This window comes from Oncorhynchus keta, chromosome 10, assembly GCF_023373465.1.
Source record: "Oncorhynchus keta strain PuntledgeMale-10-30-2019 chromosome 10, Oket_V2, whole genome shotgun sequence".
NCBI classification, from domain to species: domain Eukaryota; kingdom Metazoa; phylum Chordata; class Actinopteri; order Salmoniformes; family Salmonidae; genus Oncorhynchus; species Oncorhynchus keta.
Genome location: NC_068430.1, coordinates 23,556,204 through 23,583,796, shown reverse-complemented (window position 1 = coordinate 23,583,796; position 27,593 = coordinate 23,556,204). Strand labels below are relative to the sequence as shown.

The following is a 27,593-nucleotide window of genomic DNA, read 5'->3' as shown; positions in this document are numbered from 1 at the left end:
GGTCCTCACCAGACATTACCGGCAACAATGTTGCCTATGGGCACAAATCCACCGTCACTGGACCACAGGACTGGCAAAAAGTGCTCTTCACTGACAAGTCGGAGTTTTGTCTCAGCAGGGGTGATGGTCGGATTCGCGTTTATAGTCAAAGGAATGAGCGTTACACTGAGGCCTGTACTCTGGAGGGGGATCGATTTGGAGCTGGAGTGTCAGTCATGGTCTGGGGCGGTGTGTTACAGCATCATCGGACTGAGCTTGTAGTTGCAGGCAACCTCAACGCTGTGCGTTACAAGGAATACCTCCTCCTCCAACATGTGGTACTCTTCCTGCAGCCTCATCCTGACATGACCCTCCAGTATGACAATGCCTCCAGCCATACTACTTGTTCTGTGCGTGATTTCCTGCAAGACTGGAATGTCAGTGTTCTACCGTGGCCAGTGAAGAGCCCGGATCTCAATCCCATTGAGCACTTCTGGGACCTGTTGAATCAGAGGGTGAGGGCTAGGGACATTCCCTCCCAGAAATGCCTTGGTGGAAGAGTGGGGTAACATCTCACAGCAAGAACTGGCAAATCTGGTGCAGTCCATGAGAAGATGCACTGCAGTACTTAATGCAGCTGGTGTCCACAACAGGTACTGACTGTTACTTTTGATTTTAACTCCCCTATGTTCAGGGACACATTATTCCATTTGTTAGTCACATGTCTGTGGAATTTGTTCAGGTCATGTCTCAGTTGTTGAATATTATGTTCATACAAATATTTTCACGTTAAGTTTGCTGAAAGTAAACAGTTGACAGTGAGAGGATGTTTCTTTTTTTGCTGAGTTTATGGTGTGAGAATGATTGGCTGAGGGGGGTCGACCAGCCCTGCAGCTCCAAATCTCCACTGAAGCGCATACACAAAATGCCATTGTGGGGCCTTGTAACGCCACCGAACATCAGTGCTAACAGACATTGTCTTCACCTTCCTCCAATGTGTATTTTCACAATGATTATTTTAATGCACATACAATACATGAATGTTATCATGGCAACTAGAATGGGTAGTTATGGCCTTGGCATGACCTCGTGACCCTAAAGGGAAAGCGGTGACCTCAGACTGACCTATGTCTCGTCTCCTGTTCGTCCTCTCTGATCAGGAAGAAATAAGCAGGTCTCCTAGGGAGTGCCACCCTCCACTAGCAGTTTGGGTTGTTAAGTGTGGTCATCCTAAGGCCTGGTGTGCACTCGAGAATAAATTGTGTTGGAAATTCCCAGAGGAATGTGGAAAGAGAAGGGAAATGTCATCGATGTCATATACAGTATGTGACATCTTTGAATGGAGAATTCAACCCACCATTGCCCTCTCGTTTATTAATTCATTTACAGGTGAGCCACGATTTAGTGTCTTCAAGAATATAATTGGCTGATGTAATGATCAGCAAAATTAAAGAATAAGCCAATTTTCCCCCATGATTAAGAGAGAATCAGCAACCCACATCTACAAGGATCACATTATATGAATTGAGCACCAGTTGTTTTATGTGGGGTTGCTTCCATATTAAAATAAAACAGTGTCAACTTTGTAGGCACTATCCCTTTCCCAAGTCAAAAGCCTCACTTTACCCACCGCCGATGGGAAAAATATCTTGAGCAAGAGTGCCCTCAGGTGGTAGAACTAGGTCACTTCCCTAAAGAGTATTAAAAGTGGAGGAATCATTTCTATTTTAAAAGTTGTCAGACAATGTTTCAAACGTGGTTCATTTACTGGCGATACAGGTTCACATACATTATCACGCAACGTCTTTGACTGCCCCATGCTATTCCCCCCACACACACGGCCTAATCTCATATCAAACTAAATATACCGTTACAAAGATAAATTATACAAAATGTTATAAAATATTAGAGGGACAATGAGAAACTTAACATGAAGATGGATTGGGGTCCACACCATTTCAGAGCTTCAACTTTGTTCAAATATAACAGCCAGGGGGAAGTAACAATAGTTTGTAAGTGCAAAGAATATGACGAAGACATTTAGAGACTGTTTGACTCACAACGGATCCCTTATTTCAGGGGCACTGATGACTACTCCACCCGTAAGAGAGCACAGGTTGGAGGGACTCAAGGGAGTATAGACACAGGACAGATGTGACATGAAAACCCGTAAGAGTAACACAAAAATATATATTTATCACCATTCAAAAAAAGGGTTAAAAAACACAAAAAAGCATTCCAAATTTAAACAGTTCAATTCTGCATTTAGGAACAACAGAGCTCTTCCACACAATTTAACTTAGACTGCCATGTAAGGTGTGATGCAAGCCTTCCCTGTGGTGTTAAGCATAACACTTGTGTTTCTTGCGAGGCACAAAGGCATGAGTGTTGGCATGCACCTACAGGTTCCTTTAGTGTGTGTACTTTGTGAGTGGGATGGACAATGAGCAAAGGTAAATATTTCTTATTTTATAATAACTGCAGGGCTGGATCAACAGATGTGTAGTTGGGGCAGCACATGTGTGTTTTTTGTACACTGACATGTGTATAGTGGTGTTTACAGGGTGTCCAGCAGACTGTCGATGCGGGTCACCAGCTCCAGTCTCTTGCTAGAGAGGGTCTTCTCGTTGTCGATGTAGGCCTCCTTCTTAACCTTGCCTGCCACCAGGCGCTCAGCCTCCTGCCAAGAGCGACACACCAGCTCCTTCACCTGGCCGTCCAGCTTCTGCACCTCACCCACCTGTTGACAAACACAAGGAAATGTGAGGTTCAACACAGTGTATGCACACAGGTAGGTATAAACTGTACACACACCAAACACTGTATACACAATTGAATACACACACCTTATCTGCAAGGTCGGAGCCCTCTGCTTTGAGGCGGGCCTGCAGGGAGCTGATGTCGTTGGTGAGGGTGCGGTGGTCTGCCTCCAGGATCTTGCGGCCACTGTTCAGGGCCCCTGTGTCTCGAGATTGCTTATAGCGATTCACCACCTCGTCCATGTGGCGGTACAGCCCTAAACGCTTGTTGACCAGGGTCAGGACCTGCTCTGTGATGGAGGACACCTTCATACGAACCTCTGCAGCAGGGTCCTGAAACGGCGGGGTGGGAAGACACACGAGACAATCAGCAAGTCCATACAGGAAAAAGGAGATAAACATAGAAGGGAGTGATGTGGAGAGTACAAGTGCTACCACTATTAAAGAGACTGAGGGGGAGTATGTTGAGGATGGTGTACCTTAGTGATGGAGAAGTCCAGGCGCACATAGACAATGACAGTGAAGAAGAGGATGTAGAATGCCCCCACCACCAACAGGGGCTCCTGCAGCATCAGGACCTTATTGAAGGTATAATGCACCTGGGGGATGAGACAGACACTGAGGAACTCACACCATCAATTGGGAACCTTACATAGCTTCTAAAGCATTTCTCTGAAAGGGTTTGCAGATGTAAAGTATGCATCTTGATTGTTTAAATAAAATGTATTTCAGTGGCATAACTCCAGAGCCGTTGCTTATAATAATCCTGTCACCGTAACGGCACTCTGGTTTTCCAGATGCAGTGAAACCAAAGACAAACTGCCTTCCTTTCTCCCCTGTACCTCCCCCAAAAGTCTCTGTTCCCTCCTCCACTAGGGGCTTGCAGCTCACCACTACGTCCTGGATGTGCTGCTCCACCAGGTTGTTTTTAGACGCCACCAGCACGGGGCGGCCAAAGGTGTCTAGGTAAGTGTAGTGCAGCTGGTCTGGAATACGGTCAATGGGGTAGGGGGTTTCCACATGGATGTTCCTGAGAGGAAGAGACATGGATCAATACAATGAAACAGGAGATCAATGCATTTCCACAGATTCTAAATACACATCATGCATCACAGCATACTCACCTGGCGCCTTCTGGCAGTATGAGTTTAACAGTGAGGGAGTCGATGACCTGGTCATCATATACATGGTCAACCAGCCTCATCTTCAGAGCGTACTCATCCCCTAAGGAATATTTGAATTAGCATATTCTTTTTTAGCTTTCAGTTAGGCCATTTCTCTTTAAAAATAGTTCTGGTTATAAACAGTTATCGTAATATGGTAATCTAGTCAACTCAACTCACCCAGGGTGTAGAGGTACTCGTAGCTGGGCAGATTGTAGCCGATAATGTAGTGGGTTTTCCAGCCACCAAACAGGGGGAATCGGGGCCTAACCTCCACCTCCACAGAGTCTTCCAGAATCTGGAGGTGGGAGGTGGAGATGTTGCCGATCTCATCCCGGTAGTACACATCCTGGGCTGAGGCAGGAAGGATGGTCTTTGTGGGAAAAAGGAGATGTAGTTATTATACAATCTTTACAAGTCACCTTTGAGAGCATGATTTGCAAATGCACCAATATTCCGTGGCAATAAAAGTGTCTAAAATCAACACACCTTAAAGGATTTGACTGATGAGATGCCACTGTCAGACTGGCGCTGGTAGTCATAACGGGAGAAAGGCCCTTTCAGGAATGCCCCTGTGTGCCTCATGTCAATTGTCTCTTCCACAGCAATGTTTCCCCAATGAGAAACTTCAATGATGCGGGTGATGCTGCTAATAGTGAGGAAGGGGGTGTTGTTCTCATAATGGACCTTCAGGGCATCCTAAAAAGAATGAGAAACAAAGAAATATCAAACTTCTCTTCCAAATATGAATCTACTTAGCCAATGTTTGCTATTCAGCTGGCCCAACAGTGTTCAGACCCTTCAACAACAGATGCATCTCAAACCCAGGGCCCTCAGAGACATTATACCTCACTGAATGGGGCGACATCACGGAAGGGGCCGTACTCAATGGCCTCATCACTCTTGCTGGGGTTGCCCAGCTTGGTGTAGCTCTCCACCGTCTTAGAGGCAAGGCGGACATGGGTGGTCTGGCTGCGGGTGGGGTATGGAGAGTACAGGTAGTGGTTGCCCTGGAACACCACCAGCTGACGCTCAGCCTGGGTGATGTGGGTGGGAAAGGGCCTCAGAATGTGGCTCAGGACCGTCTCCACCTTCACTCGCAGCTTTGCGCCAATGGCCAGACTGGAGGGTAACTGCACCTTGTAGAACTCCCCACTGTAAGAGGTTAGCAGACAGGAGGGGTTCGGTCAGTGGACACCAGCACCAACATATGGCTTTAAAAAACAAGGGGACTAACCAAAACAGTGACAGAAACTCCAATGGAAAAAAAGGGTGAAGTTTAACATGGTGAAAATGTGCATATCTAGAAACTTTATAGTCAAATGCTTGACAATGGATAAGCAACATACCCTTCGAACTCAAGGTCGAGCGATTATGATTTGTCAACGCCGATACCGATTATTGGAGGACCAAAAAAGCCGATACCGATTAATCGGCCGATTTGTTTTATTTGTAATAATGACAATTACAACAATACAATAATGAACACTTATTCTAACTTAATATAATACATCAATAACATCAATTTAGCCTCAAATAAATAATGAAACATGCTCAATTTGGTTTAAATAATGCAAAAACAAAGTGTTGGAGAAGTAAAAGTGCAATATGTGCTATGTAAGAAAGCTAACATTTAAGTTCCTTGCTCAGAACATGAGAACATATGAAAGCTGGTGGTTCCTTTTAACATGACTCTTCAATATTCCCAGGTAAGAAGTTTTAGGTTGTAGTTATTATAGGAATTATAGGACTATTTCTCTATACCCTTTGTATTTCATTAACCTTTGACTATTGGATGTTCTTATAGGCACTTTAATATTGCCAGTGTAACAGTATAGCTTCCGTCCCTCTCCTCGCTCCTATCTGGGCTCGAACCAGGAACACAACGACAACAGCCACCCTCGAAGCAGCGTTACCCATGCAGAGCAAAGGGAACAACCACTCCAAGGCTCAGAGCGAGCGAGTGACGTTTGAAACGCTATTAGCGCGCGCTAACTGGTTTCACCAGCCTCATCTCGGGAGTTGATATGCTTGAAGTCATAAACAGCACAATGCTTGACGCACAACGAAGAGCTGCTGGCAAAACGAACGAAAGTGCTGTATGAATGAATGTTTACGCGCCTGCTTCTGCCTACCACCGCTCAGTCAGATTATACAGAATGCATGACACGCTAGATAATATCTAGTAATATCGTCAACCATGTGTAGTTAACTAGTGATTATGATTGATTGATTTTTATAAGATAAGTTTAATGCTAGCTAGCAACTTACCTTGGTTTACTGCATTCGCGTAACAGGCAGTCTCCTTGTGGAGTGCAACAAGAGGCAGGTCGTTATTGCGTTGGACAACTTAACTGTAAGGTTGCAAGATTGGATCGCCCGAGCAGACAAGGTGAAAAATCGGTCGTTCTGCCCCTGAACGAGGCAGTTAACCCACCGTTCCTAGGCCATCATTGAAAATAAGAATGTGTTCTTAACTGACTTGCCTAGTTTAATAAATATTAAATAAAGGTGTAAAAAAAAATTATTGGTGTCCAAAAATACAGATTTCCAATTGTTACGAAAAATTATGAAAATTGTCACTAATTAAATCGGCCATTCCGATTAATCGGTCGACCTCTACTTCGAACACACCGATAGCATCGTGGCATTTTGGTACATCAGAATTCCATTCATTTCCAGTGAAAAGTTGTGTTTGCCTTGCAGCATTGCATTTCAGAGGCAGTTGCAGTGCGTTCGGTGTGGTACATACGTATGCGTGAAAATGTATGCGTAGACGGCTCCACAGAAATGGTAGCAGAAGGTGAATGTTTAACTTTTGTTGCACACACATCCAGATGATGCTGCATACTATTTTGCACAAAGACGCTCTTGGTGTGTTCGAAGCGTTAGTGAACAGGGATGCACCAGCAATTATAGACCTCTCACCTTTGGCCTTGGATCATTGTCCGCTTGAGCTCAAGTATCCCATTCTCCTCTTCATCACCCTTCACCTGGCAAAGACACACATGTTTACATGTCTGTCCAATTCAACTCTTATTACTGCAACTGGACCTGATCTTTATTCATTATAGATAGGAATGAGTTTGAGTATGTTGCGTTGTGACTAGAGTTAGTACTGATTCCCCACGGCTATGGGTGGTGTGCACACAATCACTGATAGCACACACAAATCTTAATTTACAACCCTCACCATGAGGAAAACATTTATTCTAACTAGTTACTAAACATTATCTTACATAATCAAAGGTCCCAAAATTATGCACACAAAAGGAGATGTTCAGAATATAGATAAGACATGGAAATAACTTCCCTCTGCGGATACGTGTCATTCCTGACAGAACGAGCGCGGCGGAAGTGCACTCGTTGGCCCATTCAAACAGTTCCACGCCACAATCACATAATTCACTTATATTTTATTGCTACAGCCTTGCATTGTTAGCAAAACACATTTGCTATCTAGCAAGTAGTAAGTTAGCTTCCTCGCCTTGACTGGGCGGGCGCTGCAGGACAAATATGTGCATGCTATTGCTAGCTAGGTTAACTACCTAGCCTACTAACGTTACCTATAATCATGTGTTAGGTAACTACCTGGAGAAAAATATTTGGTTTACAGCGAATGCATTCCTAAGTCACTTACCGATGCCCCGACGTACGCAAGGTTGGGGGCCAATTCGGGCTCTACTGCCAATATAAAGCTATGTACCGCCGAGTCTCCCTGGTTTAACAGAAGAATCTCTGCTGTTATCTTAGCAATGTGCGTGCTCAGGTCCACTGTTCGTCTCACCTCCTCGTTCACCAGCCCGTCGGCAACTACTCGATAACACAGTCCGGTGATAAGGAGCAGACAAGTGGGAACTGTGCAGAAAGGTATGCTACGCGCCATTGTTATAGACTTAAACAGTACGTACAGTTGAAGCTAGAGAGGGGGGAAAAAACAAAAATGCCGCGCACCGCTTTAGGATCAAAGTTGCAGTCGAAAGGATGACGCTTAATTCATTTCTCACGTAATGGCGTAAACTTCTTAGTCTTCTTCTGTGGGTTTTATGACAGACTACAACCAAAACATGTATTTTGCCGCCACCAACTGGACGGGTTGAAACCAAAACAGGGTAAAAAAAAAATATTCATAACTAACTTAATCCATCCAAAAAAAACAACAACAAAAAATATCCATATCTCCCTTCTCAGGCTCTAGGGCCTAGGAGGGTGGTACGGCTTATAACTCCTTCGCAGAGAAATATTTCAGCCCAAGGAACCGCTCTGCCGCACCCACAATGATTTCTATCTTCCTGGACCGTCTCTCCACCTTGGCAGGACAATGCATCACCATAGCTATAAAGGACACCTTAACCTTTAAAATGTCAGGATCCTCATCGTGAAATGTAGCCCCTGCAGCCTGCAGTGAAAGACTATCCACCACCATGGACTCTTCAGGTGAACCATTCAAACCCTCAACCCATTAACAGCTGCTGCATATGAAATGTTCTGGACAGCCCTGACTTTGGCCACCTCATTCTCTTTCACCTTTGTGGGGCATTCGAAAGATGTGGCTTCATGGTTCCCACCGCAATTGCAACATGTCACATTTTCATCATTTTTATAACACGATATGATATTTTCCACAACTTGGACATCTCGGGTTCTCCCGTATGCAAACACTTCAAACATGACCAAAAGCTTTAGAATGATCACACTTCTTTGGATACATAACCTGACTCTGTAGTTAATATACCCAAACTGCACTTGAATAGGGAGAGACTCCATATAAAAATAAATAACAGATACTCTCCTCTTTTTCTTAATTCACCACATGATTCAGCCGACGTGCATCAATCACTCCAGGAATATTTTTCACCTCTTCAACATCCACTTCCCACGAAACACCAGCTATATAATATTCCTAAGAGACACACACACACGACACTTCAAACGTATCAAATCGTGTGAGACGCAACACACGTTTCTTCTGATCCGCAGAAGCACATACAATCTAAACAAGCCCGCCTCTCCTGATCCTCACAGCCTTCACTCTCTCCACCAGTTTGGATATCTCCAATGGATTCCCCAAGATTGGTCATTCGATCAGCTGCTCCTCATTAATAAACCGTACAATCCTACAAGATACAAGGTAACATTCTCATCATTGTATACTACTTTTTTCCGTTTCCATTATTTTGGACAATATTCCAATTCTCCCTGATTCTACCGCCATTAGATTCAGAATCCACTTCATCATCTGCTTCCGTCATCTATTTCTCTCAAAACACGCTGATCTCGCTTCTTGCGATACTTCCTATTCTTCTTATACTTCCTATTCCACCTCTGCTAGCTATATCAAGTTCTCAAAAACATTTCCTAGGAGGGGCCGTTTCGACAGAACACCGGAAATAAGTGTTTGTAATGGCGTAAACTGGTTGCTTCCCAGGCTAAATGGTTCTTCTTCTTCTATGATATCATGGCGGCCCGCAAACAATCATTTAAGTGCATGTCGCCGCCACCTAATGTGCTGGAATGTAGGATCAATCATGATCTGCCCAATTCGGTACTACCATGAAAATAAAGTAAAAACCAAATAAATCCCTACTAACTAACTAACCTACTAACACAAGCATTTCGCTACACTCGCATTAACATCTGCTAACCATGTGTATGTGACAAATACATTTTATTTTATTTTTTGATTTTTAACTTCTACCCCATTAAACTTGATCTATATAATGCTGAAAAACTCCACCTTTAGGATTGTTCAGCATGTCAAAAACTATTTCAACAGTAACATCTGCTACCCCCAATATCTCTTTTGCTGTATCCACAATAACCTTCAACCTGGCATTTCTGCTTTCCACAACCTTTTTATTTATTTATTTCACCTTTATTTAACCAGGTATGCTAGTTGAGAACAAGTTCGCATTTACAACTGTGACCTGGCCAAGATAATGTGAAGCAGTGTGACACAAACCACAACACAGAGTTACACATGGAATAAACAAACATACAGTCAATAACACAATAGAGAAAAAAAGTCTATATACAGAGTGTGCAAATGAGGTAAGATAAGGGAGGTAGGTAATAAATAGGCCATAGTGGCGAAACAATTACAATTTAGAAATTAAGCACTAGGGTGATAGACCTGAATCGTATTGATAACCATACTAATAAAAGCTATGAAGTCAACTTTATTCATTATCAAAGTGTGCTTTGACACTACACATTCATGAGTACAAGATTTCTGAACAGGCCTCTAAACCATGCCAGGCCCAGCAGAAACACCAGCCCCGACATTAGGTGCACTTACTACAGGAACAGCCACCTTGAACTACTTCACAAGAGCCAACAAAAATAGCAAACACTAATGCTACATCAGCTATCACGCTCAACGCCGAACTATACCACTACAACAATCTGCATGAGCAGCATGGGTTTCAGTAAAGACAGATCCTGAATGACCCCCCCCACACACACTTAGTCCGGGATCTGTCATTACTGAGACCCATGCCGTTTGTGCAAATTGTTGTAGTGGTATAGTTCAGTGTTGAGCGTTATAGCTGATGTAGCATTAGTATTTGCTATTTTTAGTTGGCTCTTGTGAAGTAGTTTAAGATGGCTACTTTTGAGTTGAAGTCCTTTTTGGATAACCCTTGGTGGGAAGTTTTTGATAAATGTGGTAGAGTTGATTTAATGAGCTTGGTTGAGCATTGTTCAATATCGACTCCGCAGTGTGTAGTTAAGGCGGAGGTTAAACAGATAGTGTTAAATGTTTTGTTGGAAGAGCAGGTGCTTGTGTTACCGCTGCCTGAGCCTAATACCCCTGTAGGGGATGTTGCTGTTCCTGTAAGCCCATTGGTGTCTGAGAATGAGGGCGAAGCTAAAGCTCAAGCCACATTGCCCTGTTTCGATCACAATATCTACAGCAAGAACCATAGATAATATTAAAGAAAATGATGGTGCTTCCATTGCTGCTCCTGTACTAAGTGAACCTACTGTCAGAGCTGGGGCTTCTGCTAGTCCTGGCATGGTTTCCAGACCTGTTCATAAATCTTGCGATCATGAATGTGCTGTGTAAAAAGAAACTTTGACAGTAACATCTGTTACCCCCAATAACTCTTTTGCCATATCCACTATAACCTTCAACCTGGCATTTCTGAGTTCCATAACCTGAGTCGTGTTGTTAACCTTGTTAACCTGTTAACCTTGTTAACCAATTTAAAGCTCGGAAGTTAACTTTATTGACTATCAATGGTTGTTGACATGCTAAATAATTCTAAGAGTGGATTGTTTCAGCATGATACAGATCAACTGTAATGGATTGGGGGGGAGGGAGTAGAAGTTAGTAAGGATTTATTTGTTTTTTAATTGTATTTTCGTAGTGGTACAGAATTTGGCAGACCATGATTGATCGCACACTCCAGCACAGTAGGTGGCGACATGCACCGTACACGTTTGTTTGCGGACCACCATGACATCATATAAGAAGAAGGGCGTAAACTGGTCCAAAGATGCAGTTCCGAAGAAAAAAACGGCAGAGGGAGCCATTGTCCTTTTCTCTCCAGTAACACACAAATCTGTGTGTAGCTTGTAGCTACAACCCAATTTTACTTGTGAATGACCAGAATATAGATGGAATGTGTTCAACCCCCCCTATCGTCCCCACTTACGTCAAGATAGCTGTTATGGATGGCATTGTTCCTGTACCCAATCATAGCCTAGGCAGCCGATAATGCAGATCTAGCATTCCCGTTCGTGGACCGGTTCTTACATAAAGCATTAAGGCTGCAAAGGCAGCATGGAGCATCGTCCAAAACATACATCTCTTTCTCATAAAACACGTTTGAATTTTTTGAACTAGTTTTCATTGGGAAGGCAGAAGACAGAACCCAGAATCCTACAAATTACTGCACGTGCTTAATTACATCACTTGTTTCGAGCCGACTACGCCTTTGGCTTTGAACAGGGAACCTGGTTTATGCCCGGGTGGCAGCCCGGCTCCAAATCGAATGAAATCCATTTTTAGCGGATGCAAAACACGCCTACACAGGCGCCCGGGAGGGACTCATCGAACTGTCTCAATGACCACTCAAAACCCTCCCACAAGGCCTGAAAACTAGTCCAATTTTATTTCTCACATTTATCCAACAGGTGTCTCTATAATGACAATCTAGATACAACTGGTAAAATTACTTTACCTTGCTCTCTGCATTTCTCCCTTTGTTATGGTTCATCACACCAATTGATTTATTCTGAAGTATGGTGATTGATAGTAAATGGTTAAGACATAGGCCTATGTTTTCTTTAGAAAACATTATTGTGAAATTGTGTTAACACTATATTAAAATTGTGTTATAGTGTTAATACAAGTCACATTGTTCTAAAATAATCATATTATAAACTGGAGTATAAAAATCGAAAGGCCCCAACAGATTTTGGCTTCTTTTATATATTTCAGAGGGTTTATAGCATGGCTTTGATGATCCTTGGTTGGGGTCTGAGCAGATTATTTGTTGCGATTGCAAATGTAAACAAAATGGTGGTCCGATAGTCCAGGAATATGAGGAAAAACATTTCATTCCAAAATATTTATTCCACCTGGACAAAGCTAGATCCAGGGTATGACTGTGGCAATGAGTAGGTCTCGAGACATGTTGGACAAAATCCACTGAGTCGATGGTGGCCCCGAAAGCCTTTTGGAGTGGGTCTGTGGACTTTTCCATGTGAATTTTAAGTCGCCAAAAATTAAGAATATTATCTGCCATAACTACATGTACTCCCTGTTCACCCATGACTGCGTGCCCCACGAGTCCAACTCAATCATCAGGTTTGCTGACGACACGTCAGTGGTAGGCCTGATTACCAACAACGACAAGTAACGACAAGGGAGGTTAGAGCACTGGTAGAGTGGTGCTAGGAAAATAATTTCTCCCTAAACATCAACAAAACAAAGTAGTTGATCGTGGATGACAGGAGACAGAAGAGGGAGCACAACCCCATCTTCATCGACGGGGCTGCAGTGGATAGGGTCAAAAGAGTCAAGTTCCTCAGCGAGCACATCACTGTGGTCCTAAAATGGTCTCACCACACTGACACCATGGTGAAGAAACTGCAACAGCGCCTCTACAACCTCAGGTGGCTGAAGAAATTTGGCATGGCCCCCTGAGCCACTGAGTGTTCAATTGCCTGCTGTCTGACATGCAAAGACAGTACAGGTGCATCAGAGCCAATGACCGAGAGACTAAAAAACTGCTTCCATAACCAGACCATCAGACTGTTGAACAGCCATCACTAGCCGTCTACCAAGTGATGCACACTCACTTACACAGAACACAAACACAAGCCAGGCACGCACCTGCATAACCGTGGGAAGTAGGGGTCCAGAGGGTGTAGATGAAGGGGTTTAAAGAAGGATTTTTAAGCCATGAAACAATTGAGACATGGATTGTGTGCATGCCATTCAGAGGGTGAATGGGTAAGACAATATATTTAAGTGCCTTTGAACAGGGTATGGTTGTCAATGCCAGGCGCACTGGTTTGTGTCAAGAACTGCAACACTGCTGGGTTTTTCACACTCAACAGTTTGGACAACTGTGGGATTCAACATGGGCCACCATCCCTGTGGAACGCTTTCCACACGCTGTAGTCCATGCCCGACGAATTGAGGCTGTTATGAGGGCAGCTCTACATACAGCTTTTGTCATTGCTGTTCTGAACCCACTGCCCCCAGATCGTTGTGACGTCGCCAAGTTTGCCTTCCCCCACCCCTTCCCCGTCCACTGCCCTGTATGGAGGTCACATGTGTCATTTTCCAGTCTGCCATGTACTGAGATTGCTATCCAAACATGCATGGCTTGAAATGCGGTCACCGGTCAAATGTGTGTAGCAAGCACTGCCACAGCAGCATAACATTTGATTAACACTAGAAAACACTTGATTTACATCATCATCAACATTTGGTCTGGTTGGCTGATAGCCTACGAGCAGCAGCACTTCATAATGTCTTTCCTTATAGAATCATTGCCATAGGAAGGGTGCTGGAGGTGCTGCAACACCCCTGATAAATTGAAATAGATTTGACCCCTGATCAATTGAAATAGATTTGACCCCTGATCAATTGAAATACATTTTACCCCTGATCAATTGAAATACATTTTACCCCTGATCAATTTAAATAGATTTGACCCCTGATCAATTGAAATAGATTTGACCCCTGATCAATTGAAATACATTTTACCCCTGATCAATTGAAATACATTTTACCCCTGATCAATTGAAATACATTTTACCCTGATAAATTGAAATACATTTTACCCCTGATCAATTGAAATAGATTTGACCCTGATCAATTGAAATACATTTAACCCCTGATCAATTGAAATACATTTGACCCCTGATCAATTGAAATACATTTTACCCCTGATCAATTGAAATACATTTTACCCCTGATCAATTGAAATACATTTAACCCCTGATCAATTGAAATACATTTAACCCCTGATCAATTGAAATACATTTGCCAAAGGTAAAGAATTACTGCTTTGTGTTCAGAAATAAAATAAATCATTCAGAATAGCCTACTACACCATGAGTGAAAAAATTGCCTAGTTGCAGATTATGTGTAGCCTACATTCGACAATGCGCGGCAAATCTGTCAGTGAGTATGACTGTGGCAATGCAGACAAAAAAGGTCTTTCGCAATATTTCAAATACAATTGCGGAAAAACACAGGTTGGAAAGCAAGCGAGTGAGCTGCGCATCTTTGGGTGAGTCAGTGAAACTGGAAAGATTTTTTAGGACTATAATGTCCTCCTCATAATGTACAATGTGTCTCTACACACCTTTCCCTCCCGATGTTAGTCATGTCAGGGAGCACTGTAACTAGCTTCCTTGCAATTTATGATGAGTGAGTGTGTTGTTTCAGAAATAAATAGGCCTTTGCTACAGAGGCAGTTAGTGCCCACCGGTCACACACTGGTTGAATCAACGTTGTTTCCACGTCATCTCAATTAAATTAAGTTGAACCAACATTGAATTGACGTCGTTGCCCAGTGGGGTTATGATTTGAGATATTAATGATGAAACTCCATTTCATTTTTCAAGGGTGGGATGGGGTTATTTCCTTTTGAGCACCTGCTTCCTTAAAGGTCTGTGCATGGCCCTGACACAAGCTATCACACACACGCCTCATACTCACAATGCACTTGCATATACACTCACAGAGCAAAACCTCAGTATTGAGTAGTAGTGAACTACATTCAACTATACTGAACAAAAATATAAATGCAACATGCAACAATTTCAAAGATTTTACTGAGTTACAATTAATATAATCAGTCAATTTAAATAAATAAATTAGGCCCTAATCTATGGATTTCACATAACTGGGCAGGGGTGCAGCTATGGGTGGGCCTGGGAGGGCATATGCCCACCCACTTTGCAGCCAGGCCCATCCAATGGGGAGGCAGGCCCTGCCAATCAGAATTAGTTTTTCCCCACAAAAGGGCTTTATTACAGACAGAAATACTTATCAGCTCATGAAACATGGGACCAACACTTTAAATGTTGTTTATATTTTGTTCAGTGTACATTTACTTTTGATACTTAAGTATATTTCAAACCAAATATATTTAGACTTTTACTCAAGTAGTATTTGACTGGGTGACTCAGTATCTTTACTTTTACTCAAGGATGACAATTTGATACTTTTTCCACCACTTGTTAAACGGGCAGTGCCAGAGGACCTGAGGGACCTACTAGGTACATAACTTACAAGCATGTCTGACATGTATTGGGGTGCACAATTAAAAAACAATATAATAATCTTAAAATTCATTCTAAAACTCTCAGGCACCAGTGCAGAGACCTTAAAACGGTGTAATGTGTGCTCTCCGTTTGGTCTTGGTCAGTACCTGTGCTGTTGTATTCTGTACAGTTGACCAATGGCTTTCTTGCGTAGACCAGACATGTATTTAAGAGCAGTTGGGGGCCACGGAAGGAGAGTTGTATGGCATTGAAGCTTGTCTGGAGGTTAGTTAACACAGTGTCCAAAAAAGGGCCAGAGGTATACAGAATGGTGTCATCTGCATAAAGTGCCTGTGAACAGGGAGTGATTAACAATAGCTTGCACTTCTTCAGATATGCAAATAAAAACAATTTTGAAGAAGATGGTGGGGATAGGATTGTGAAGGCAGGTAGAAGGCTTAAATTATGATATCACTTCCCTTAGCATGTCTGTGTCAACCAGGGAAAAATAAATCCATTGTGCCTTTGCGTGGTAGGCTAGGGCAAATATCATCAAACTTCTCATCAGGTCTTTATTAACTGATAACCATGTTTTTTAAAATGTATGTTATTAAGCTGTAGTCTGGGCGGCGGGAGGCTTCCATAAGAGTGGCTTCAAAAAAAGCAGCACTACAGTCTGAAGACAGCCATGTAATCAATTTTGAACTCAGTAATGAGGTCATTCACGACCTCATTTGCTAAATACTTGCAAATTAGCTAAAAAGTACGAAGTAGATTAAAAGCTACCAAAATGCTAACGTTGTCTGTGATGAGATTCAAACATGTAACCTTTGGGTTTCTAGTCATAGGTGTTATACGCCCACACATCCACCACTGCCAACCACCCTCCTTTCATTGTTCTGTTAATAAGAAACCTTTTTCTTATGTAACCATACATAAGGGTGGAAGGTAACCTAGTGGTTAGAGTGTTGGACCAGAAGGTTGTAAGGTCAAATCCCTGAGCTGACAAGGTAAAAAATTGGTCATTCTGCCCCTGAACAAGGCAGTTACCCACTTTTCCTAGGCCATCATTGAAAATAAGAATTTGTTCTTAACTGACTTGCCTAGTAAAATAAAAATACCAAATCTGACATATTATACTCATTTGAGTTTCCCGGATTTCCCGGATATGTTAGGTCGAGTGTCTGAGACCAGGCTGACCAAGCGCGACTTTGGTCAAACTACCCTGTTTTCTCTAGCTATCCCATTTTCAAATGAGGTGACCCCTAAATTGGGAAACCCTGCTATATACAGTAAAAAGGGGGCAGGGTTTAGGGCGTGTCTTAGGCAACATCTGTGATTACGTCAAAGATTGCTGACTCAGAGGATGTTTTGGAGGAAGTGACAAGAGACTGAAAAGAAAAATAAATAGGCCCTCTTCAAGTATACCTACAGGGATTCCTCTTGCTTAATACTTTATCTTACTTTGTAAACACAGGTGTACCTACTAGTATTGAAAGTATATATTGCATATCATTAAACAGACGTGCGTTCTGACAGCAACGTTATCACACCACTAACTAGCTAACGAACGTTAGGTTGTTGGGTGGGGGGGTGGGTCGTCTGTTTTTCATCTAGTTAGACGAAAGGCTCATTTGGACATTCCTTCCCTGTGTTTGGGTTGATCAAGGTAAGATTTGTATCTGGTATTCTTTTTCTGCACAAATTTTGATAAATGGTTATTTTATGTTTACCAATTTACTTACCTAGCTAACGGGTCGTTTGTCCCCGCAGTGGGCGTTGAGCGCAAGACACTGAAGTCCGATACCTAGCTTCTCGACTCTAATATGAGTGTCACTCATCAGTCATACTAGAACATCTTTGTCAAAATCAGCCCTGTCCAATTAGTTAGCTGTCTAAACAGCCAGTGAACATCCAAAATCATATACTGAGCTAACTATCCTAAACCATTTACTTCGCTATTTTTCTAAATGCATGGCTCTGTAGTATCTAATTAGCTAGGTGCTAGTTAGTAATGCACCAACTAACGTTACGTTAACGGACTATCTAACCTACTAGGCCCATCAGGGGTAACGCCAACATTATGCCAGCTACTAGTTAGCTAAAGTAACGTTAGAAAACAAACAGACCGTTTACCCAGAGTTGAGCTAACTGTCATGTCAGCTAACGTTGCTCAATTTAGCTAACCTTGTTGATAAAATAACTAACGTTAGTGTGGAATGCTGTAATCATTAGCTAACTAGCTAGTATTTTAGCAACTGGTAAACATTTGTTTACGAGCTAACCTTGCTAGCCAAATGTTTCATACTAGCCAGCAAGGGGTGTATTCATTAATCGGAATCAGTTGCAAAAATGTTTCGTCTGTTTCAAAACTCTAGGAAGCAAATGAGGGACCTACCTGGGGTGTATTCATTACGGAAACCTTTAGCTGTTTAAGAACAGAACAGAGTAAAACTAGTTTCTCAAGTTTTTGTCATGTGCACACGTACAGGGAAACGCCATTCTTGCTTGATTTTTCCCAACCATAAAGTAATACATTTTTTATTTATCTGTTATTTTACCAGGTAAGTTGACTGAGAACACCTTCTCATTTACAGCAACGATCTGGGGAATAGTTGCAGGGGAGAGGATGAAAGAGCCAATCATAAATTGAGGATCATTAGGTGACAGATTGTGAATTTAGCTGGGTTAACACCCCTAATCCTACAATAAGTGCCATGGGATCTTTAATAACCTCAGAGAGTCAGGACACCCGTTTAACGTCCCACCTGAAAGACCGCATCCTACACAGGGCAGTGTTCCCCATCACTGCCCTGGGGCATAGGGATATTTTTTAGACTAGAGGAAAGAGTGCCTCCTACTGGCCCTCCAACACCACTTCCAGCAGCATCTGGTCTCCCATCCAGGGACTGACCAGGACCAACCCTGCTTAGCTTCAGAAGCAAGCCAGCAGGGTGGTATGCTGCTGGCAATATCAGTAGTACTACAAAAAAAGTAAAGTAGAACAAAAACACATGAGAGAGAGAGATGAGAACACAAAAAGTATACTGAACAAAAATATAAATGCTACAATTTCAATGATTTTACTGAGTTTAAGTTCATATAAGGAAATCAGTCAATGGAAATAAATTCATTAGGACCTTATCTATGTATTTCACAGGACTGCGCAGTTGTGGGTGGGCCTGGGAGGGCACAGGCCCAACCACTTGGGAGCCAGGCCCAGCCAATCAGAATGAGTTTTTCCCCACAAAATGGCTTAATTACAGACAGAAATACTCCTAAATTTTATCAGCTGTCCTGGTGGCTGGTCTCAGATCCTGCAGGTGAAGAAGCCAGATGTGGAGGCCCTGGGCTGGTGTGGTTACACATGGACTGAGTTTGAGACTGGTTGGACGTACTGTCAAATTCTCTAAAACAACGTTGGAGGCGGCTTATGGTAGAGAAATTAACATTCAATGAGCTGATAACAGCTCGGGTGGCATGCCAATTGGACACTCCCCCAACTTGAGACATCTGTGGCACTGTGTTGTGACAAAATGGCACATTTTAGAGGGGCCTTTTGTCCACAGCACAAGGTGCACCTGTGGAATGACCATGCTGTTTAATCAGCTTCTTGATATGCCACACCTGTCAGGTGGCTGGATTATATTGGCAAATGAGAAATGCTCACTAAGAGGGATGTAAACAAAATTGGAGAGAAATGGACCATTTCTGGGATCTTTTATTTCAGCTTATAAAACATGGGACCAACACTTTACATGTTGCATTTATATTTTTGTTCAGTATAAGTCAGGGTCGGTTCCAATATCATATTTACAATGTGCAGGGATACTGGAGTAGTAGGGTTAGATATGTTTAGGGGTAAGGTAGGCATCAGGATATATGATGAACATTGTAGCAGCAGAGTCTATGATGATTGTATGGGAGTGTGTCTATTTGACCAATTCAAATAGGTCCCCCCTTTTTTCGTTTGCTTCAGAATCGAGGTAATGAGTACATTCCTGAATTTGTCCAATAGAAAAAATATTGTTTTCGTTGCAAAATCCATCCGTTTGGAGTAAACGATTTCCGTTGCAAAACGTTTTGTTACAAGTGTACGGATATAGGAAAGACACGTGACATCCCGGCAATTTTGAGAGAAAAAAAGTTATAGCGGAGTTGTGCCTGGTCGTCACTAGTTACCACAAAGTCCCTGCCTATTTCTACAATTTATCTTCTTGAAATGTGATTTTCCACCTAACCCTAACCACACTGCTAACTATATGCCTAACCCTTACAATAAATTAAAACCAAAAAGCACATTTTTAGTTTTCACAAGTTTTTATGGTAGATCATTTTTACTTTTTGATTTTGGTAACTATTGGAAACCGTTATGCATGTTGTTCACACGCCTGTCTGCCCTCTCATTGGCTAGAATGGTCTCACCTGATCTGGCCTCCTCTCCTTCCATTTTTAAAGACGTTTATTTTCGTTGTTACTGGCCAATAGTGTAGTTGGTCAATATAATGAATAATCTGTGGTGTTGCTTTCTACATGAGAAACCCATGTGACCCACCCCACTCATGAATGTCATGGGTTAGAGATTACATATGGAGTCAGCAAGGCCATAGTCAGAATTGCCAAATGGTTAGAAATGTAAAAAGTATATAGTGCTTCATTTAATTGTTCAGACTGAGGTTAGGCCTGTTTTGGCACCATGCATGTATCTTCCACCCTCAGAATCTAGAGTGGTCCAATTGATCACTTATGTTGGTCTACATCCCAGGTCGGGGTTCCTGAATGCACGGCAAGGCCATATACAGGGGGTACCGGTACCGAGTCAATGTGCTGGGGTACAGGTTAGTTGAGGTAACTTGGAAAGTGACTATGCATAGGTAATAAACACCGAGTAGCAGCAGTGTAAAAACAAGGGGGGGTGTCAATGTTAATAGGGTTGCCATTTGATTAATCGTTCAGCAGTCTTATGTCTTGGGGGTAGAAGCTGTTAAGGAGCCTTTTGGTCCTAGACTTGGTGCTCCAGTACCGCTTGATGTGTGGTAGCAGAGAGAACAGTCTATGACTTGGGTGACTGGAGTCTTTGACAATTTTTGGGGCCTTTTCTCTGACACCGCCTATTATATAGGTCCTGGATGTCAGGAAGCTTGGCCCCAGTGATGTACTGGGCCATGCGCACTACCCTCTAGCTCCTTATGGTCAGATGCAGAGCAGTTGCCATACCAGGTGGTGATACAACCGGTCAGGATGCTCTCGATTGTGCAGCTGTAGAACTTTTTGATGATCTGGGACCAATGCTACATCTTTTCAGTGTCCTGAGGGGGAAAAGGTGTTGTTGTATCCTCTTCACAACTGTCTTTGTGTGTATGGACTAGGGCTGAGTGATATGGCCAAAATCTCATATCCTGATATAGGTAATTTCATAAAATCATACATATCACAATATAGCACATTTTCTGTAAATTCAATGAATAAATTGTTTCTATAAAATGACCACGTGTAAAGGCTTATGTCTTATTACATTTTGAATTATACACCTTGCGTTTCTCGACCATGTAAATTGGGGCCATGTCTTTGCAAATGTAAGTCGTAGCGGCAGCAGTTATCTCCTTCCATCTTCGTGATTCTTTGCCATATGGTGTGCTGTGGGCATAAGCCTCTTCAACGTCTGATTTGGGGGTTTGTTTTGAACACTCAACTGTACTTTTGGGTCTCATCCGTAGACTCTCTCTGTACTGTTTCACATGATTCTTGCATAGGTGGTAAAAGAGGTTGGTGGTGTTTGAGCCTGTTGTCGGGACCGGCCTGCGGCACATTTGCAGAGGATGGTTTTTTGGTCCATGACAGACTTTTCATACCCAAACCACATCCATGCGACCGAAGTGGCCCCTCTTTTAGCTATGAGCTCTGTCTCCATGCTCTGTGTCACGTTCACTCTCCTCCATGTTTGTTTGTGTTGCAAATTTCTTTCCACACGGCATGTTCACTTGCTCCACTTCAGCCCCGTCAATGTTAATGGGGGCCTGTTCGGTCCTCCTTTTCCTATAGTCCACGATCAGCACTTTGTCTTGCTGACATTGAGGGAGATGTGGTGTCTTGGCACCACACTGCCAGGACTCTGACCTCCTCCCTATAGGCTGTCTCATCATTGTCGGTGATCTGGCCTACCACTGCTGTGTCGTCAGCAAACTTAATGATGGTGTTGGAGTCGTGCTTGGCCACACAGTCGTGGGTGAACGGGGAGTACAGGAAGGGACTAAGCACGCACCCCTGAGGGGCGCCAGGGTTGAGGATCAGCATGGCAGATGTGTTGTTGCCTACCCTTACCACCTGGGGGTGGTCCGTCAGGAAGTTCAATCATTGTCCTATATTGACGTTTTGCCTGTTTGATGGTTCGTCTGAGGGCATAGCGGGATTTCTTATAAGCGTCTGGATTAGTGTCCCTCTCCTTGAAGCGGCAGCTCTAGCCTTTAGCTCAGTGCGGATGTTGCCTGTAATCCATAGCATCTAGTTGGCAAATGTACATGCGGGAACGACATTGTTGATGTACTTATTGATGGAAGAGAAAGGGGGATACCTAGTCAGTTGTCCATCTGAAGGTATTCAACTGAAATGTGTCTTCTGCATTTAACCCAACCCCTCTGAATCAGAGAGGTGCAGGGGGCTGCCTTAATTGACATCCACGGTGCCCTGGGAACAGTGGGTCCAACTGCCTTGCTCAGGGGCAGAACGACACATTTTTACCTTTACAGCTCGGGGATAAAATCCAACAACCTTTCGGTTACTGGCCCAACGCTCTAACCACTAGGCAGCCGGTGAATGAGGTGGTATGCTCCTCAATGCCATTGGATGAATCCTGGAGCATATTCCAGACTGTGTTAGCAAAACAGTCCTGTAGCTTAGCATCCACGTCATCTGACCACTTCTGTATTGAGCGAGTCAATGGTACTTCCTGCTTTAATTGTTTGTAAGCAGGAATCAGGAGGATATAATTGTCAGGTTTTATTTGGGGGAGATATGGTTATGCTGTTTTGTTAAGAAAATGTAGGTCAGTGAGAGCAAGGTGTACTATATTTGGGGGGGTATTTATTCAATGTGTCTTTATGGAAGGACTCTGCACAAAGATGGCCCACACATCAACAGGAATATTGTATTCCACTCTCTCTGTGGATCAAGTCTCATAGCTTCCTTCACATGTTGAAACGTTTCTGGTTTACATTAAGTCTACATTCCTCTCCCAAACCTGTGTCCTGTGAAAGTGAAATTAGAGGAACCTGTTGTTGGAGGAGCAGGCAGAGTTTAAAAACAACAACAAAAAACACCTTGTCTTGTTGTTTATGTAGTTAAACAGTGTCCAGTGAGGCACACTGAACTTGGTTACATTCCCAGAACTATTCCTGCTCTGAGCATTTCATTGTCTGTAATCCCAATGACTGGATCACTAGCTGTAGACCAAATGTCTAGACTGAGGTTGAGCTAGCAGCTGGTCAATGTAGTCAATTGCACAAAGGAAGTGTTATAATATTTACGCTGCAGTAGTAGTGGTTGTAAGTAGTAGCCTGTGATAATATTGCCTGAGCCATGCTGTCGTAGAACATAAACTGCATCGCTTTTTAACCCCGGGGGTTCACAGCAGACACACAGGCAGCATGCTGTGTGTGCGTGTGTTATAGGTTGCTGTTTACCATAATAACAATGTACATGGTTAGTCCACCATTCTAATTTAGTGCCCCTTCTCTTTCCTCAGCTGTGTCACAATGACGTCTAGGAAGAAAGTACTACTCAAAGTCATCATCCTGGGAGACTCTGGGTGAGTGTCCTGTCTACCTTGCTAATTACACTTCTCAACGTAAAAGTTTACAAAATATGTTTGTTTACCAATCACTCTGTCATAACTGTTGCTGAATCTCTCTTGTCAGAGTTGGGAAGACGTCGCTGATGAACCAGTATGTGAATAAGAAGTTCAGTAACCAGTACAAAGCCACAATAGGAGCTGATTTCCTAACGAAAGAAGTGATGGTGGATGACAGACTTGTCACCATGCAGGTACTGGGGAAGGGATACTATCTATTTACTCATCACTTCACAAGTGCTGTGCTGAAGTAGAGGCCAGTGGGTAGGCCTATAATCTATTGTTGTTCATGAACATGTATCGCCTCCCTGTGCTCTGTCACAGATCTGGGACACTGCAGGGCAGGAGAGGTTCCAATCTCTGGGTGTAGCGTTCTACCGCGGGGCAGACTGCTGTGTGCTGGTGTTTGACGTGACTGCCCCCAACACCTTTAAGACGCTAGACAGCTGGAGGGACGAGTTCCTTATACAGGCCAGCCCCCGAGATCCCGAGAACTTCCCCTTTGTGGTGCTAGGCAACAAGATTGACTTGGAGAACAGACAGGTGGGTCAAGATGTAGTGTTTGAGACCAGAACATCTCGGGCAGTAGCTTGTGTTCCCCACAGAGAATGACAGCTGCCCTTTGCATCTGTCAGGTGACGACCAAACGAGCACAGGCGTGGTGTCAGAGCAAGAACAACATCCCCTACTTCGAGACCAGCGCTAAGGAGGCCATCAACGTTGAACAGGCTTTCCAGACTATCGCACGCAATGCTCTTAAACAGGTAGGGGTCAGATGGGAGCTTATAAGAGCTTTGCTGAATGCCATGTGGGTTTTGTGTATTTACAGTAGTGCTGTCTTGATTTCATTGTACAGTGCCTTTCACACCCCTTGACTTTTTCCACGTTTTGTTGTTACAGACAGAATTTAAAATGGATTAATTTGAGATTTTGTGCCACTGATCTAGACACAATACCCATCAATGTCAAAGTGAAATTTTGTTTGCAGAAATGTTAAAGTAGAAATGTCTTGAATTAGTAAGTATTCAACCCATTTGTTAAGGAAAGCATAAATACTTTTAGAAGGAAAAATATTGCTGTGTACACATAAGTTGCATGGACTCACTCTGTGTGCAATAATAGTGGTTAACATGATTTTTGAATGATTACTCCATCTCTATACCCCACACATACACACATACAATTATCTGTAAGGTCCCCCCCGTCGAGTAGTGATTTTTCAAGTGCAGAGTCGACCACAAAGACCAGGGAGGTTTTCCAAAGCCTCACAGAGGCAGATGGGTAAAAAAATAAAAATAATTAAAAGCAGACATAGAATATCCCTTTGAGCAGAGTGAAGTTATTAATAATGCTTTGGATGGTGTATCAATACACCCAGTCACTACAAAGATACAGGTGTCCTCCCTAACTCCGTTGCCGGAGAGGAAGGAAACCGCTCAGGGATTTCACCATGAGGCCAATGGTTACTTTAAAACAGTTACATAGTTTAATGGCTGTAATGGGAGAACTTAGGATGGATCAACAACATTGTAGTTACTCCACAATACTAACCTAAATGACAGAGTGAAAAGGAAGTCTGTACAGAATAAAAAATATTCCAAAACATGCATTGTGTTTGGGGCAAATCAAACACAACACATCGCTGAGTAAGTACTGTACTACTCTTTATATTTTCAAGCATGATGGCGGCTGCGTCATGTTATGGATATGGTAGTCATCGGCAAGGTCTACTGAGTTTTTAGAGCTAAGCACAGGCAAAATCATAGAGGAAAACTTGGTTTCTAACAGACACTGGGAGACATTCACCTTTCAGCAGGACAATAATCTAAAACTCTAGGCCAAATTTACACGAGTTGCTTACCAAGATGACATTGAATGTTCCAGAGTGGCCAAGTTACAGTTTTTGCTTAAATCTATGACAAGACTGGAAAATGTCTGTCTAGCAATGATCACAACCAGCTTGACAGAGCTTTAAGAGTTTAAAAAATAATAATGGGCAAATATTCAGGTGTATAAAGCTCTTAAGATACTTATGCTGTAATCACTGCCAAAGGTGATTCCAACATGTATTGACTAAGGGGTTGAATACTTATCTATTGAAGATATATTATTTATTTATTTTTAATTATTGCCAAGAGTGTGCAAAGCTGTCATCAAGGCAAAGGGTGGCAACTTTGAAGAATCTAAAATAGATTGATTTGTTTAACACCTTTTTGGTTACTACATAATTCCATATGTTATTTCATAGTTTTGATGTCTTCACTATTGTATGTATAAAATAATAAAAAATAAAGAAAAACCTTTTTCATGAGTAGGTGTCCAAACATTTGACTGGTACTGTATATATTCCACTTTGACATTAGAGTATTTTGTGTTGATTTTTGAAAAAAAAAAAGACAACTCCATTTCAATCCCAATTTGTAACATATCAAAATATGAAAGTCAAGGGGTTAAATATCAAAAGAAAAAGTATAAATAATTTCTAATTGCTTATATTAAGCAAACCAGATGGCAAAATTGTCTTTGTTTTTTAAATTTACAGATATCCAGGGGCACACTCCAACACTGACATAATTTACAAAGAAAGCATTTGTGTTTAGTGAGTCTGCCAGATCAGAGGCAATAGGGATGACCAGGGATGTTCTCTTGATAAGTGCATGAATTTGGACCAGTTTCCTGTCAAAATGTAACAAACATTTTGTCAGGGAAAATGTATGTAGTAAAAAGTACATTATTGTCTTTAAGAATGTAGTAAAGTAAAAGTTGTAAAATATAAATAGTAATGTATAGATACCCCACAAAACTACTTCAGTAAAAATACTTTAAAGTACTTAACACCATCTTGTCTTTTAGGAGACAGAGGTAGAGTTGTACAATGAGTTTCCTGAACCGATAAAGCTGGACAGGAACGAACGGGCCAAGCCATCAGCGGAGGCCTGCAGCTGCTGAGGAGCTAGGAGACCTACAGGGGACAACTGTTTGCCCTGCTACTCTGTCTTGCCTTGTCTACCCTTTATCCCCCATGCCCCTGTGTGCTCTCCTCTGCCCAATATCATCACTGGCCTTCGTAGATGCAAGCAGAGTTCCGCTCGTAAATTATACTTTACACACACACACACACACACTGGACTCATCCCTGTGTACACATCACACACATTACTCTCAAGATGAGTCTCCAAGCCCAAAGAACACCCAGATGGATATTAGAGCATTTAACAGCATATCTGCTTATTTCCCCTAACCTGTCTCAAACACCTTTTTAGATGCCATTGTTTCCATGGCACCAGCATCATAACATTTTATAAGGGGGGTTAGATGTAGTTGACTCCCAAAGTTCCAGTGGTGAAGGATCAGATTGAGTAATTTATATCAATGGTGTGTGGGGGTTATACCAATGTACTGCCTAAAGATACATGTGTTAATTTGATTGGATATAAACTAGCAAATCCAACATACAAGTGTGTTGAAGGCATTTTTTTGCACTTTGTTGTCATGTATGCTTATTCAAACCCTATTTGACACCTTATTTTGGAGCCACAATAAACACTTTTTAATGTATTTTTTTTAGCTCAAGGCAGAAGAGGAAATATGGATTCTAACTCTGCTCCCCAACTTCCATGATGTCCTCAACTGCCCTACACATTGTTTCTCAATGGGGGAAAAGTCAAGTGGAAAATTATTTTGTCAACATTGAGACCTGACACGGGGTAGAGAATCAAACCAAGGGAGATATTTTCAGAATAGAAATCTCTTTACTATTATTAGCTAGTACCTGTCTTCTTTTTACGCTGTCAACTATTACAAACTTTTGTCAATCGTTTAAGGCAAGAACCTGTCTTGTCAGTTTCTCTCTCTGCCGATAGCTCAGGTTGGCAAATAATTTAAGTGCTTGATTTTTACTCTTTTTTTTTTTTTTACTGATCAGATCTTTTGTCTGTTCGCATATCATGTTTAGAATTTGAATTGCATCAGGACATATGGGGGAAATGTGTAAGCTTTAATCAAATGATAAATGCACTTAATCTACATTGTTTGAAAATGTCTTTGGGTTTCAGGTAGTAATAATGGTTATTGAATAAAGAATCTGTGTGTGTTAGTGCAAGTAGAACAGGT

The 27,593-nt window shown here is 42.4% G+C and overlaps 2 protein-coding genes across 5 annotated transcripts; one reads left to right on the top strand and one right to left on the bottom strand.

Annotated features, from left to right (window-relative positions):
* Window positions 1-2,149: 2,149 nt before the first annotated feature.
* Window positions 2,150-11,629, bottom strand: LOC118388411 (dolichyl-diphosphooligosaccharide--protein glycosyltransferase subunit 1-like). Of its 3 annotated transcripts, none has more exons than XM_035777469.2 (10): window positions 11,560-11,629; window positions 6,830-6,894; window positions 4,750-5,056; window positions 4,391-4,600; window positions 4,082-4,274; window positions 3,863-3,962; window positions 3,630-3,768; window positions 3,218-3,337; window positions 2,826-3,071; window positions 2,150-2,719 (listed from the first exon to the last, which is right to left on the bottom strand). In XM_035777469.2, exons 1-10 carry the CDS (start codon window positions 11,602-11,604, stop codon window positions 2,537-2,539), a joined length of 1,608 nt encoding a protein of 535 aa, XP_035633362.1. In that variant the 5' UTR covers window positions 11,605-11,629; the 3' UTR covers window positions 2,150-2,536. The 3 variants fall into 3 exon arrangements, with proteins under 3 accessions (XP_035633362.1, XP_035633361.1, XP_035633360.1); XM_035777468.2 differs by lacking the exon at window positions 11,560-11,629 and adding an exon at window positions 7,689-9,272; XM_035777467.2 differs by lacking the exon at window positions 11,560-11,629 and adding an exon at window positions 7,542-9,271.
* LOC118388412 (ras-related protein rab7) lies at window positions 8,956-27,576 on the top strand. Of its 2 annotated transcripts, none has more exons than XM_035777472.2 (6): window positions 8,956-9,032; window positions 23,376-23,438; window positions 23,548-23,674; window positions 23,805-24,023; window positions 24,116-24,244; window positions 26,334-27,576. In XM_035777472.2, the coding sequence occupies exons 2-6, from the start codon at window positions 23,386-23,388 to the stop codon at window positions 26,427-26,429; spliced, it is 624 nt and encodes a 207-aa protein (XP_035633365.1). In that variant the 5' UTR covers window positions 8,956-9,032; window positions 23,376-23,385; the 3' UTR covers window positions 26,430-27,576. The 2 variants fall into 2 exon arrangements, with proteins under 2 accessions (XP_035633365.1, XP_035633363.1); XM_035777470.2 differs by lacking the exon at window positions 8,956-9,032 and adding an exon at window positions 17,270-17,303.
* Window positions 27,577-27,593: the final 17 nt, after the last annotated feature.